We start from the raw sequence: 13,848 nt of genomic DNA on the forward strand, positions 1-13,848 counted from the left end.
CTAACCTATACTATATATAATCCTATAATGTAATAAGCTATAATGTTATGTTTTATATATTGCAATTACTTATAAAATATATGCTATGTATTACGCAAATAGCATTTTAAAAGCATTTCTGTTAATGTAAAACAACCCACAAAAATTTCAGGGTTTCATGTTTCCTGAATCTCAATCTTGACCATGTATTCTGCACACAAATTTTATTCATTGCTATATATTCTCTATGACAATACCATCTCTGATCAATTAGTATATCACAGCCATCTCTTCTCATTTATCAAAAGAGCTTCAATATGTATTAATGGTTTTCTTCACTTTCTGTCTCTGTGTGTGCCCAGTCATGTTCAGCTTTTTGTGACCCCATGGACTGCAGCCTGCCAGTCTCCTCCATCCATGGGACTAAGACAAGAATCCTGGAGTGGGCTGTCATTTCCTCCTCCAGGGGATCTTCCTGACCCAGAGGTTGAACATGGGTCTCCTGCATTGCAGGCAGGTTCTTTACCACTGCGCCACCTGGGAAGCCCATTAATCACCTCTACTCCAGGATAGAATAAAAAGTTCAAAAAAGGGAGATGCAGATTTCATCATCTGAGCCATCAAGGAAGCTCTATAGCTGAATGGTTTGCTACAATAATTAAGACCTATAAAATTGGTACAGGAGTAAATATGACTTGCTGATCATAATGTAGAGCCCAGCCTAAGACCACACAGAAATGGACAGTTTATTCAGGGATAGAAAAATGAATTTGGATCTCTGCCTCACATCAAGGCAAAACTAAATTCCAGGAAGGGTTTGTTTCAAATGTAAAAGCCAAAGTGATGAATCCCTTAAATTGAAGTAACCCTGGGATTTATAAAAAACATCTGGGGGGCACAAACCATTATGGAAGATATTGACAAATGCACTACATTAAAATTAAGCACTTGTGTTCACACCGTGTTCCCCCAGAAAACCTAAAAAAAAGATATCCAAAAGCAAAAAACACATTTGAAAAAAATTGCAGTGCATTCAGGTGAAAAGAATAACCTGGTGATGCAAACTCACATGAATCAATTAGAAAAAGCTAAGAACTCAGGAGAAATGCCACAAACAAAAATTTAACAGATACAAAAGAAGTATATGAAGATAATATCAACCATTTAATAATAAGACACACATGAATGAATGAAATCACTTTCATACCCATTAGACTGTCAGCATTCTTGAAAACATTGGTGATGAAACAGATCACTAGTACTTCCCAGTGTATGCATATTTGTTCAAAGGAAAACTTATTGGAACTACCCAAAGGAGACTTGATATCTCTAATACCCAATATTTCCATCCCAATTACAAAACACTCTCATTAATACCAGACACATATAAGACACTATTCAAAATGATTTATCTATACCACCAGAAAACTAGTTACAAAGAAATAAAACTTCCAGCAGTCTCAGAAAGAACATATATTTTGAAAAGATATAGCGTATGTAACAAGTCCAGTGTATTGGAAATGAGTTCATTTTTGTTGCATAAATAATATTTATTTTATTATGTGACACATCAGAAAAGCAAGTTGATAAATACAACATGAAAGAAAACAAAACTAACCTAATTGCTGAAGCAAGTGGTAAAAATATGTGAGACCAGTAAGTTTACAAATTAGAATATTAGCACATTATGGAACACAAGAATACTAGTTAATTTTCCAAGGTGATTTGTATTTTTACTTTAGGAAGTACAAACCATTATGGAAAGTACGGACAAGTGCACTGCATTAAAATTAAGCATTTGTGTTCATACCCTGCTCCCATCAAAAAAAAAAAAAAAAAAAACTACAAAAGATACTCAAAAGCAATATCACATGCAAAAAGAAATATGCAGTGCATACAAATCTCCACATGTCTCACAGTAGGCTTGAGCCTGGGATGCAGTTCTGTTGTTCTTCAGTCACTAAGTCGGGTCTGACTCTTTGTGATCCCATGAATGGCAGCTCCCACTCCGGGCTCCTCTGTCCTTTACTGTCTCCTGAAGTTTGCTCAAATTTGTGTTCATTGAATCAATGATGCCATCTAACCATTTCATCCTCTGCCGACCCTTCTCCTTTTTCCTTCAATATTTCCCAACATCCTAACTCCAGTAAGTCAGTTCTTCCCATCAGGTGGCCAAAGTATTGGAGCTTCAGCTTCAGTATCAGTCCTTCCAATGAATATTTAGGGTTTATTTCCTTTAGGATTGATTGGTTGGATCTCCTTGCAATTCAAGAGATTCTCAAGAGTCTTCTCCAACACCAGAGTTCGAAAGCATCAATTCTTTGGCATTCAGCCTCCCTTATGGTCCAATTCTCACATCTTTACGTGACTACTGGAAAACCATAGTTTTCACTATATGGACCTTTGTTGGCCCCAACCATAAGATCAGGCAAAATCAAGGCTATTATGTCCACAAATTTATTAGACCCTCTCTGTGACATATCCAAATTTTCCACATTTCTTCTTTTGATGTTCCAACAATATCAGTATATCTCCTGCCTCCATTAGCTTCTTAAGGAATGCATGGTGAAACCAAGATTAGAGAATGGGACTCTTTATTGAAACACTGAGCCAAGCAAACAGCAAGTTGGGTTTCAACCTCAAATTAAAACTCACTTAGCCATTATGTTATCTAGTCATTTTAGAATAAATTGGTGGTTCAATAGTCAGGCTTTCTGGTTCACCTGACATTCTGAGACTCTGGTTCATTCTAGAAATGCCAGTACAAAGCAGAAGAGACAATCACAGAAGAGAAGCAGTCCTAACAATGAGTTTCTTCACGGCTCCTTTCATGTCCTTGTTCCTCAGGCTGTAAATGAAGGGGTTCATCATCTGAGGAACAACAGTGTACATCATTGAAAGCACAGCAGTGTTTCTGGAAGAGTTAGTAAGAGCAGAACTAATGTACACCCCAAAACCTGTCCCATAGAATAAGGACACAACTGAGAGGTGAGACCCACAGGTGGAAAAAGCTTTATACTTTCCACTTGCTGATGGCATTCTCAAGACAGAGGACACTATCTGAATATAAGAGAAAAGGATTCCACACACAGGAATACCCCCAAATATGCTAGTTGCCAAATATATCAGGATGTTATTGATGAGGGTGTCAGAACATGCAAGCTTGATGACCTGAACAACTTCACAGAAGAAGAGGGGGATTTCCAGGTCTGTGCAGAAGGACAGCTGTAACAGCATCAGAGTGTGGAGCAGGGCATCCATAATAATAATAAACAGAGGGAGTAATATCACCAGCCCACAGAGGTGGGGGTTCATGATGACATTATACCTCAGTGGGTGACAAATGGCCACATAGCGGTCATAGGCCATCACTGCAAGGAGAGAACTTTCCAAACTAGCAAACACCAGGACAAAGCAGATCTGGGTGAGGCAGCCTGTATAAGTGATGCTCTGACTCTGTGTTTGGATGTTCACTAGCATCTTTGGGATTGTGGTAGTGCTTAAACAGATGTCGTTAACAGACAGGTTGGAGAGAAAGAAGTACATGGGGGTGTGGAGGTGGGAGTCAGAGCTGACGGCTAGGATGATGAGCAGGTTTCCCAGGACTGTGACCAGGTACATGGATAGGAAGAGGCTGAAAAGGAAGGACCGCAGCTCTGGATCCTCTGTCACTTCCATGAGAAGAAAATCTGAAGCACGTGTTTTATTCCTCTGTTCCATACTGTTGGTAAATCTGATGGGAAAGGTGGAATGACAAGACAATCAAACGTGTGTTTCCTAGACTAGAAGGAAGAGCGTCAACAGAATCAAAAACCATCTAAAGAATAAGGGAAGCAGATTGAAAGAGGGCAATTAAAAAGATGTGCCTGGGATTTCTCTGGCAGTCCAGTGGTTGAGACTCTGCCCTTCCAATGCAGGGGGCGTGGGTTCCATCCCTGTTAAGGGAGCTAAGATTCCCACTCTGTGTGGTGTGGAAAAAAAAAAATGTGCCTTGTGTATGTGAATTATTCTGTTTCTTTAAAAACTTGTTTTTTCAGTTAAAAAAACCTTAAGCTGATATATCAGCATCAACAAATGTTAATTCTGGAAAGGGTTAACACGTGTCATTAAAAAATTACGCTGTGTACATTGTTTTAGCTATTTAAAACCTGGTCATTTTATAAAAAGAAACAGGAAGAGGCTGCTTGAACATTTTATCTGGATCCCCTGAGACCTCAGAGGCAGGCAATTGAGGTAATACATGGATATGTCAAGAACCAGCAATAGGATGATAAGGTGAACTTTATACCAATTTTCTTACCACAAGATTGCAAGTGAGTGTTAGAGAATTATAACAGTCAACCTGTTTTAAAACAGACAGATTTCTACTCAGAAAGAGATGCTCCGGGTCATAGTAGAGTGAGTACAATATGAGTAAATGAGAGATGCTTTAGCGCTGGTGTCAAGTACAAAGAAACATGTGAAAAAGATGGCAGACAGGCAGGAGGACTGTGGGTGGCTTAGTTCTAAACCATCTGATGCAGGGACTCCCCTCACAGCTTCCCTTGGATGAGCCTATTGCATAATACCTGCCTTCACGTCCAAACATTCACTGAGAGACGTTAGGTTAGCTGGCTGGCATCACAGTGGAATGATGCTTGATGTCTTCTTTGACTTGCCACATAGGAGATGTGTCCTCAGGAATGGCAGAAGGATTGAGTGAGACCAGAGCTCCTGGGCAAGAAGGACCACGGATGGGAGACGGCTTACGTGTGCTGTAACTTCTCACAGAAAGGATTGTTGAATGAGGTGGTCACAGGCAGAATACTGTCTCTGTATCCCTAGAGGTTCAATTTCCAAAGCTCCTCATTAGCCAAACAATTTGCTTGTCACTGTGATCCCAGGGCAGTGCAAACCTGTAAAGACCAAGACGAGAAAGGAGGAGTCAGAGTAGCTGCTTTCCTGATCCTGTGAGATCAGTTGTACACCTTGTAAGTTTTTTTCCATCTGGGTCTGCTCACCTCTTTTTGTAATTCTTTAAATATGGGCACATCATCTTTCTCTAATTGGAGTCCAGTCTTCATTTTTGCAATATGAGCAAAGGGATCTCTACCTAATTAGTTACATCACAAAGTCTGATACCAAGTTTATATGTGAAAATATAGCTATATGTGTGCATATAATTAGTATATCTTTAAATGTTATTATAAAATTGGAAACTCTCAGGAGTTTTTCTCTTTAACAGTCACTAATGTCTCCTCAAACTTAATCTTCACTGTGCATATTTCTATAGCAGATAATAATTTATTTCCTGACAATTGTCTCTGGTCAATACATAAAAGTCTGTTACTCCTTTTTTTTTTTTTTTTAACTTTCACAACCATCTTTTCTAATCTTTTCACAATAGTTTCACTGTATATTTTGGTGTATTTTAGGGGAGTGTGGATTGAAATTATATAAAGAACTCATATGAATTAAAAAGAAAACGAAGGACTTGCCTGGTGGTCCAGTGGCTAAGACTCCATGCTCCCAATGCAGGGGGTCTGTGTTCTATCCCTGGTCAGGGAACTGGATCCCACATGCTGCAACTAAAGATCCCAAATGCCACAACTAAGAACCAGTGTAGCCAAATAAATAAATAAAAATTTAAAAAAATAATAAAAAAGAAAAAGATAACTCATTTGAGATACCACCAACATATATTTAAAAGAAAGAGAAATTAATATGTAGAAAAAAACCTCAACCAAATAATAAAAAGACATATGTCAATTAATAAAATGATTTTTACATTAGGTTTACTTGAAAGTGTATCAGTTATGATACAGATCACCAAGACTTTGATCAGAAAGTGTGTATACTTGTTTCAGACACTTTGAAGAACTCTTTGGTACAATCCAAAGGAACATCCATACCCACTTACACTCAGTAATTTCATTGCAAGCATTTATGCATGCAAGCATAAAACTTGTCTCATTTCCACCAATAAATATATACAAGAATACTCAGGTTTATTTTTAATAGCGAAAAAAAATTACAAACAAAATTTTCATCAGTATTGGGCAGGATGCTTACTTTGAAAAGTCACCACACATAATGTGAAAATACAAAGGATTAGAAATAAATTTGTTATCGATATGCCCAACAACTTGATTAAATCTCAAAGTGCCATAATGAGAGAAGCAATCAAGATTAAAAAACTCATACATTATATCAAACTTTAAATAAGTTTGAAAAGAAGTCAATTTATAAATTGGGCAGGAGATAATACAATGACATTCAATTCTATTGCTAGTTTCATAGGACAAATATGAGAAAATATTGGCAATTTCATAGGATTCAACCCCAAAGAAGAATTTCAAAGAAAGTTAGTACAGGTTAAGGGTAGTATTCGTACTGAAGGAAGAGAGGGTATTGTGACTGTGAAACACTTCAGGTGGATTCTGTGGTAATGATATTGCTCTATTTTTAACCCTTACACATAGGTTCATATCATGTTCTTATCTATTCTTTTAAAACTACAGATATATCTTATGTACTACTTAACATATACTATATTTAAGAAGTTGGGGAAAAGCCTGCTATCTTCATAATTCTAGACACATTCTTCCATGTTGTTTAATATTGAAGTCAAGCATCTCAGATTTCAGAGGTCATCAGAATCTCATAATGCTTAATTTTTTTCCATTTATTTTTATTAGTTGGAGGCTAATTACTTTACAATATTGTAGTGGTTTATTAAAAATGTTCATTCAATGTAAAAGTTTTAAAAATTCTCTCAATTTAAAAAAAATTATTTATTTTATTTGGAGGTTAATTACTTTACAATATTGTAGTGGTTTTGCCATACATTGACATGAATCCACTATGGGTGTACATGTGTTCCCCATCCCGAACCCCCCTCCCACCTCCCTCCCCACCGCATCCCTCAGGGTCATCCCAGTGCACCAGCCCTGAGCACCCTGTCTCATGCATTGAACCTGGACTGGAGATCTATTTCATGTACGATAATACATGTTTCAATGCTATTCTCTCAATTCATCCCACCCTCGCCTTCTCCCACAGAGTCCAAAAGTCTGTTCTATACATCTGTGTCTCTTTTGATGTCTCGCATATAGGGTCATTGTTACCATCTTTCTAAATTACATATATATGTATTAATATACTGTCCTGGTGTTTTTCTTTCTGACTTGCTTCACTCTGTATAATAGGCTCCAGTTTCATCCACCTCATTAGAACTGATTCAAATGCATTCTTTTTAATGGCTGAGTAATATTCCATGGTGTATATGTACCACAGCTTCCTTATCCATTCGTCTGCTGATGGGCATCTAGGTTGCTTCCATGTCCTGGCTATTGTAAACAGAGCTGCATTGAACATTGGGGTACATGTGTCTCTTTCAGATCTGGTTTCCTCGGTGTGTATGCCCAGGAGTGGGATTGCTGGGTCGTATGGCAGTTCTATTTCCAGTTTTTTAAGGAATCTCTACACTGTTCTCCATAGCGACTGTACTAGTTTGCATTCCCACCAACAGTGTAAGAGGGTTCCCTTTTCTCCACACCCTCTCCAGCATGTATTGTTTGTAGACTTTTGGATAGCAGCCATTCTGACTGGCGTGTAATGGTACCTCATTGTGGTTTTGATTTGCATTTCTCTGACAATGAGTGATGCTTAGCATCTTTTCATGTGTTTGTTAGCCATCTGTATGTCTTCTTTGGAGAAATGTCTGTTTAGATCTTTGGCCCATTTTTTGATTGGGTCATTTATTTTTCTGGGATTGAGCTTCAGGAGTTGCTTGTATATTTTTGAGATTAATTCTTTGTCAGTTGCTTCATTTGCTATTGTTTTCTCCCATTCTGAAGGCTGTCTTTTCACCTTGCTTACAGTTTCCTTCATTGTGCAAAAGGTTTTAAGTTTCATTAGGTCCCATTTGTTTATTTTTGCTTTTATTTCCATTACTCTGAGAGGTGGGTCATAGAGGATCCTGCTGTGAGAATTCTTTCAATTTTTAAGTAAAAATGGCTCATACTTTTTGAAAAATATCAAATAGAGTTATGGGTGTAAAAATGAATGTAGGTCCTCCACAAGTCTCTGCCAGAGACTCAAAGTCAGTAGTTCTTGCTGGAGGTCAGAGAAATCTTAGTTAGTACAAAGGTCTCAGATGATCTGTTTCTTTTTATATTAAAAGATGGTAAACAGTCTGCCTGTAATGGGGAGACCCAGGTTCCATCCCTGGGTGGGGAAGATCCTCAGGAGACAGAAATGGCAACCCACTTCAGTATTCTTGCCTTCAGTATCCCATGCACAGAGGAGCCTGGCAGGCTACAGTCCATGGGGTGGCAAAGAGTTGGACATGACTGAGCTACTAACATTTTCACACTTTCATTCATTTATTTTTGGCTGTGCTGGGTCTTTGTTGTTGCCCGTGGACTTTCTCTAGTTGCAGTGAGCGGGGGCTCCCCTCTAGCTGTGGTGCACTGGCTTCTTATTGCAGCGGCTTCTGTTGTTGTGGAGCGTGGGTTCTAGGGCATGGGCTCAGTAAGCATGGAGCAGTGGCTTAGTTATCTCTTGGCATATGGGGTTTTCCTGGGATTGAACCCATGTCCCCTGCATTGGCAGGTGGATCCTTAAGCGTTGGACCACCGGGGAAGTCCCAGGTGAGCTATTTCTGCATCTGTTCTGTGGGGCAACCTCTGCTTGCCTGTCAGCCAGGGAGCTGTTTCCCAGGTGTGGTGCTGAAAGTAAAACAACGCCTCAGCCACCAATGAGGACCAGAACAGAAGGTTCCACAGTCACTCCTTCAGTTCTCCTTTGAGACCTCCATTGTTTCACCTGCATACTCACAGAGATAATTCTAACTTATGGCCCTGCTTTTCTTATGCTCATAGGAAAAGTGATGTCCTTGTCCTTATCAAATTCCCCCTTTTTTCCTCTCTCGTCTTTAATTCAACATCTCCATTTCAAAAGAATATAGTTCTCCCTAGAATAAATTTCCTCATAAAGACACATTAAAACGCTTTGCACTGGACTTCGCTGGTACAGTGGATAAGAATCCTCCTGCTGGGCTCCGTATCAACCTAGAGGGGTGGGATGGGGAGGCAGATGAGAGGGAGGATCAAGAGGGAGGGACATATGTATACCTATGGCTGATTCATGTTGAAGTTTGACAGAAAACGACAAAAGTCTGTAAAGCAATTGTCCTTCAATTAAAAATTAATTAATTAAAAAAAGAGTCCTCTTGCCAATGCAGAGGACATGGTTTTTATCTCTAGTCCAGAAGATTCCACATGTCATAGAGCTACTGAGCCCTTGTACCACACCTAATGAGCCTGTGCTCTAGGGCCAGAGAGCCGAAACTACTCATGTGCTGCAACTCCTGAAGCCTAGAGCCTGTGCTCCTCAGCAAGAGAAACCACCACGATGAGAAGTCCTAGCACCACAATGAGGAGCAGCCCCCACAGGCTGCAACTAGAGCAAGGCTGTGCAAAGCAAAGAAGACCCTGTGCCATCAAAAATAAACAAATATAGGAAATAGAAAAAAAGTTTTGCACTAAGATCCCCAAGACTGCACCCAGTTCTCTGTGACATCAATGATACAATTCATTTTAATGTTTTTTTTTTTCAGACTCCACCAGGGATGTGTAACAAGTACAGCAATATAAGATGACCAAGGAGAGAATTAATAGGCCAATGAGAAAGCTCAAAGCAAATAAGATGCTAGAAGATTATCAACAGATGGCTAACAAACACATGAAAAGATGCTCAACATCACTCATTATCAGAGAAATGCAAATCAAAACCACAATGAGGTGCCATTACACGCCAGTCAGAATGGCTGCTATCCAAAAATCTACAAGCAATAAATGCTGGAGAGGGTGTGGAGAAAAGGGAATGTTCTTACACTGTTGGTGGGAATGCAAACTAGTACAGCCACTATGTAGAACAGTGTGGAGATTCCTTAAAAACTGGAAATAGAACTGCCATATGGCCCAGCAATCCCACTCCTGGGCATACACACCGAGGAAACCAGATCTGAAAGAGACACGTGTACCCCAATGTTCATCAAAGCGCTGTTTATAATAGCCAGGACATGGAAGCAACCTAGATGCCCATCAGCAGACGAATGGATAAGGAAGCTGTGGTACATATACACCATGGAATATTACTCAGCCATTAAAAAGAATTCATTTGAATCAGTTCTAATGAGATGGATGAAACTGGAGCCCATTATACAGAGTGAAGTAAGCCAGAAAGATAAAGACCAATACAGTATACTAACGCATATATACAGAATTTTAAAAGATGGTAATGATAACCCTATATGCAAAACAGAAAAAGAGACACAGATGTACAGAACAGAATTTTAGACTCTGTGGGAGAAGGCGAGGGTGGGATGTTCTGAGAGAATAGCACTGAAACAAGTATACTACCAAGGGTGAAACAGATCACCAGTCCAGGTTGGATGCATGAGACAAGTGCTCAGGGCTGGTGCACTGGGAAGACCCAGAGGGATGGGATGGAGAGGGAGGCAGGAGGGGGTATCAGGATGGGGAACACATATAAATCCATGGCTGATTCATGTCAATGCTTGACAAAAACCACTACAATATTGTAAAGTAATTAGCCTCCAACTAATAAAAATAAATGGAAGAAAAGAGAAGATTATCAGTAATTGCCCTGAATACCTGAACACATTATTTTATTGCATTATGCCAACTAGAAAAAGCAGCTGATAAACATAACATGAACGAAAACTAATCTTGTTGCTGAGGCAAGTGGTAAAAATATGTGAGAACACTAAGTTTACAAAACTGATGAATACAGGCAAGTATGGAACACAGTGATACTAGTTAATTTTATTGTGTACTTACTAGGCACAAGGCATTGCCCTAAGCAGTGTTTATAAGGGTGAACTTCCTATCAGGAGTCATACTCCATATAGTCAAGCTAAGGTTCTCATAGTAATCAAAACCCAAAGTTAAAATGAACTTTTCATTATGTTACCTTGTTATTTTCAAAGAATTTGGTGGTGGAAGAAGGAGGCAAACATTCTGGCTTGCCCACTTTTTCTATCACTTTGACTCATTCCAGAAACCCCAGTGCAAAGCAAATGAGACAACCCAGAAGAAAAGGTGTCCTAGATACTGACAAGTTTCTTCAAGGCACTTTTCACATCCCTGTTTCTCAGGCTATAGATGAAGGGGTTCATCATTTGAGGGACCACAGTGTACATCATTGAAAGCACTGCAGTGTTTCTGGGAGAAATAGTAAAAGCAGAGCTAATGTACACACCAAAAGCTGTCCCATAAAATAAGGACACAACTGAGAGGTGAGACACACAGGTGGAAAAAGCTTTATACTTTCCGCTTACTGATGCTATTCTCAAGACAGAGGACATTATCTGAATATAAGAGAAAATGATTCCACACACAGGAATACCACCTAATATGCTAGATGCAAAATATATCAGGATATTGTTGATGAGGTTATCAGAGCATGCAAGCTTGATGACCTGAACAACTTCACAGAAGAGGAGGGGGATTTCAAGATCTGTACAGAAGGACAGCTGCAAGAGCATCAGACTGTGGAGCAGGGCATCCACGATGCTAGTAAACAGAGAAAGAAGAATCAACAAGCAACAGAGACGAGAGTTCATGATGACAGTGTACTTCAGTGGATGACAAATGGCCACATAGCGATCGTAGGCCATTGCTGAAAGAATACAACTATCCAGACTTGCAAACACCAGGACAAAGCAGACCTGCATAAGGCAGCCTGCGTAAGTGATGCTCTGATTCCGTGTGTGGATGTTCATCAGCATCTTTGGGATCGTGGTTGTGCTTAAACAGATGTCAGTAAAGGACAGGTTGGAGAGGAAGAAGTACATGGGAGTGTGGAGGCGGGGGTCAAAGTTGATGGCCAGAATGATGAGCAGGTTTCCCAGCACGGTGACCAGGTACATGGACAGGAACAGGCTGAAGACAAGGGTCTGCAGTTTTGGATCCTCTGTCACTTCCATGAGAAGAAATCCTGAAATACCTGTTTTGTTTCTGAGCTCCATGTTATTGATAAATCTGATGAAAAAGATGAAATAGAAAATGAAATATATCACCCCTAGACAAGCAGCAGGTGTATCACAAGAGGACGAAACCACCCTGGGAAGGGAAGGGGACTAATGGAGGGTGGTAAAAAAGGAAAGTCTTCTGATGCATAATTTTCTGTTACTGTAAAAAGAACCCAAAGCTGATATAACAGTCAATAATCAAAATTAAACCTGGAAATGGTTAAGAGGTGACTGCTTTTTAAAACGTATTAGTCTATCTATGGGATTTCTCTGGTGGCTTACCAGTAAAGAACCCACCTGCAATGCTAGGAGATACAAGTTCGATCCCTGCTTTGGGAAGATCCCCTGGAGAAGGAAATGGCAACCCACTCCAGTATTCTTGCCTGGGAGATCACATGGACAGAGGAGCCTGGCAGGCTATAGTCCATGGGGTTGCAAAAGAGTTGGACACAACTTATCAACTGAACAAGAACATTCTATTGATATCTATGCTGCTCTGATTATTTAAAACATTTGGTCATTTTATAAGGAGAAACAGACTAGGGAGGCAGTTGAAGATTCTGTCTGAATCCCCAGTGACCTCAGACTCAAACAACGGAGATAATTCCTAGGTGTGTCAAGGACCAGGAATGGGATGATAAGGTGAAATCTATCAATTTTTTTGCATACCTGCCATGTTCAAGAAACACAAAGAAATGTCTGACAATTCTTCAAAATCACCATGATTTAGAATGGGCAACTTTCTACTCAGGAAGAAATGGTCCTTGTCATAGCATAGAGTCAGTAAAATATTAATAAATGAAAGGTTTTTGAGTACTGGTGCAAAGTACAAGGAAATATTGAAGAAGATGATGGACAGGCAGGAGACCCACGGATGACTTAGTTGTGATCATCTAATATATGTACGCTCTTCACAGCTTCCCCTGGATGAACCCATTGCAAAATACTTGCTATAATTTCCAAACATTTACAGAGGGAGGTTAAGTTACCTGCCTAACATCACAGTGGAATGATGCTTCACGTGCCTGGTACAGAAGAGCTGTCCTTAGAAAGAAGAGATGGTCTGAGTGAGTCACCAGCTCATGGACAGGAGGGATCTGTTATGAGGAGTCTCAGGTGTGCTGTTTCTTCTCTGAGAATGAACTGTTGATTGAGATGGTCATAGGCAGATTGCAGTCTGGAACTCTGGAGATTCAATTTCCAAAGCTCCTCATTAATCAGTCAATTTATTGTCATTGTGATCCCAGGACAGTGCAAACCTGTAGGTCAAGACTCTACACTGGGACTTCCCTGGTGGTGCAATGCATAATCTGTCTGCCAGCACAGGGGACTTGGGTTCCATCTCTGATCTGGGACAGTCCCACATGGTGCTGAGCAACTAAGTCCATGCACAACTACTGAACCTGTGCTCTAGAGCCCATGAGTCATAATTACTGAAACCCATGCGCCTAGAGACTGTGTCTGCAACAAGAGAAGCCCCTGCAATGAGAAGCCTGTGCACCACAATGAAGAAGAGCTCCTGCTTGCCACAACTAGAGAAAGATCATGGGCAGCAATGAATATACAGTGAAATCATAAACAAACAAACAAATAAATAAAAAGTCTACACTGGAGAAATTCAGGATGTTTTTCCAACTCCATGAGGCCAAGTACACACTATCCACTTTTCGACATCTGTACCTGCTCATGTCCATTCTTTAATTTTTCATAGACTCATAAGCAGTTAAAAAGTCATGGTAAAACAATAGTGGGCAAGTATAATCTGAGCACACTTATTTAGATTTATCCATTATCTAATAGGTGGAGGTGGTAATCCACATTAATATTGA

At 39.8% G+C, this 13,848-nt stretch overlaps 2 protein-coding genes across 2 annotated transcripts; both read right to left on the reverse strand.

Moving 5' to 3' along the window:
• Positions 1–2,760: 2,760 nt before the first annotated feature.
• Positions 2,761–3,699, reverse strand: LOC133061234 (olfactory receptor 7G1-like). Its single transcript, XM_061149224.1, has one exon. It carries the CDS (start codon positions 3,697–3,699, stop codon positions 2,761–2,763), a length of 939 nt encoding a protein of 312 aa, XP_061005207.1.
• A 7,393-nt stretch (positions 3,700–11,092) lies between these two features.
• LOC133061235 (olfactory receptor 7G2-like) lies at positions 11,093–12,016 on the reverse strand. Its single transcript, XM_061149225.1, has one exon. It carries the CDS (start codon positions 12,014–12,016, stop codon positions 11,093–11,095), a length of 924 nt encoding a protein of 307 aa, XP_061005208.1.
• Positions 12,017–13,848: the final 1,832 nt, after the last annotated feature.

This window comes from Dama dama, chromosome 9 (genome assembly GCF_033118175.1).
Source record: "Dama dama isolate Ldn47 chromosome 9, ASM3311817v1, whole genome shotgun sequence".
NCBI classification, from domain to species: Eukaryota; Metazoa; Chordata; class Mammalia; order Artiodactyla; family Cervidae; genus Dama; species Dama dama.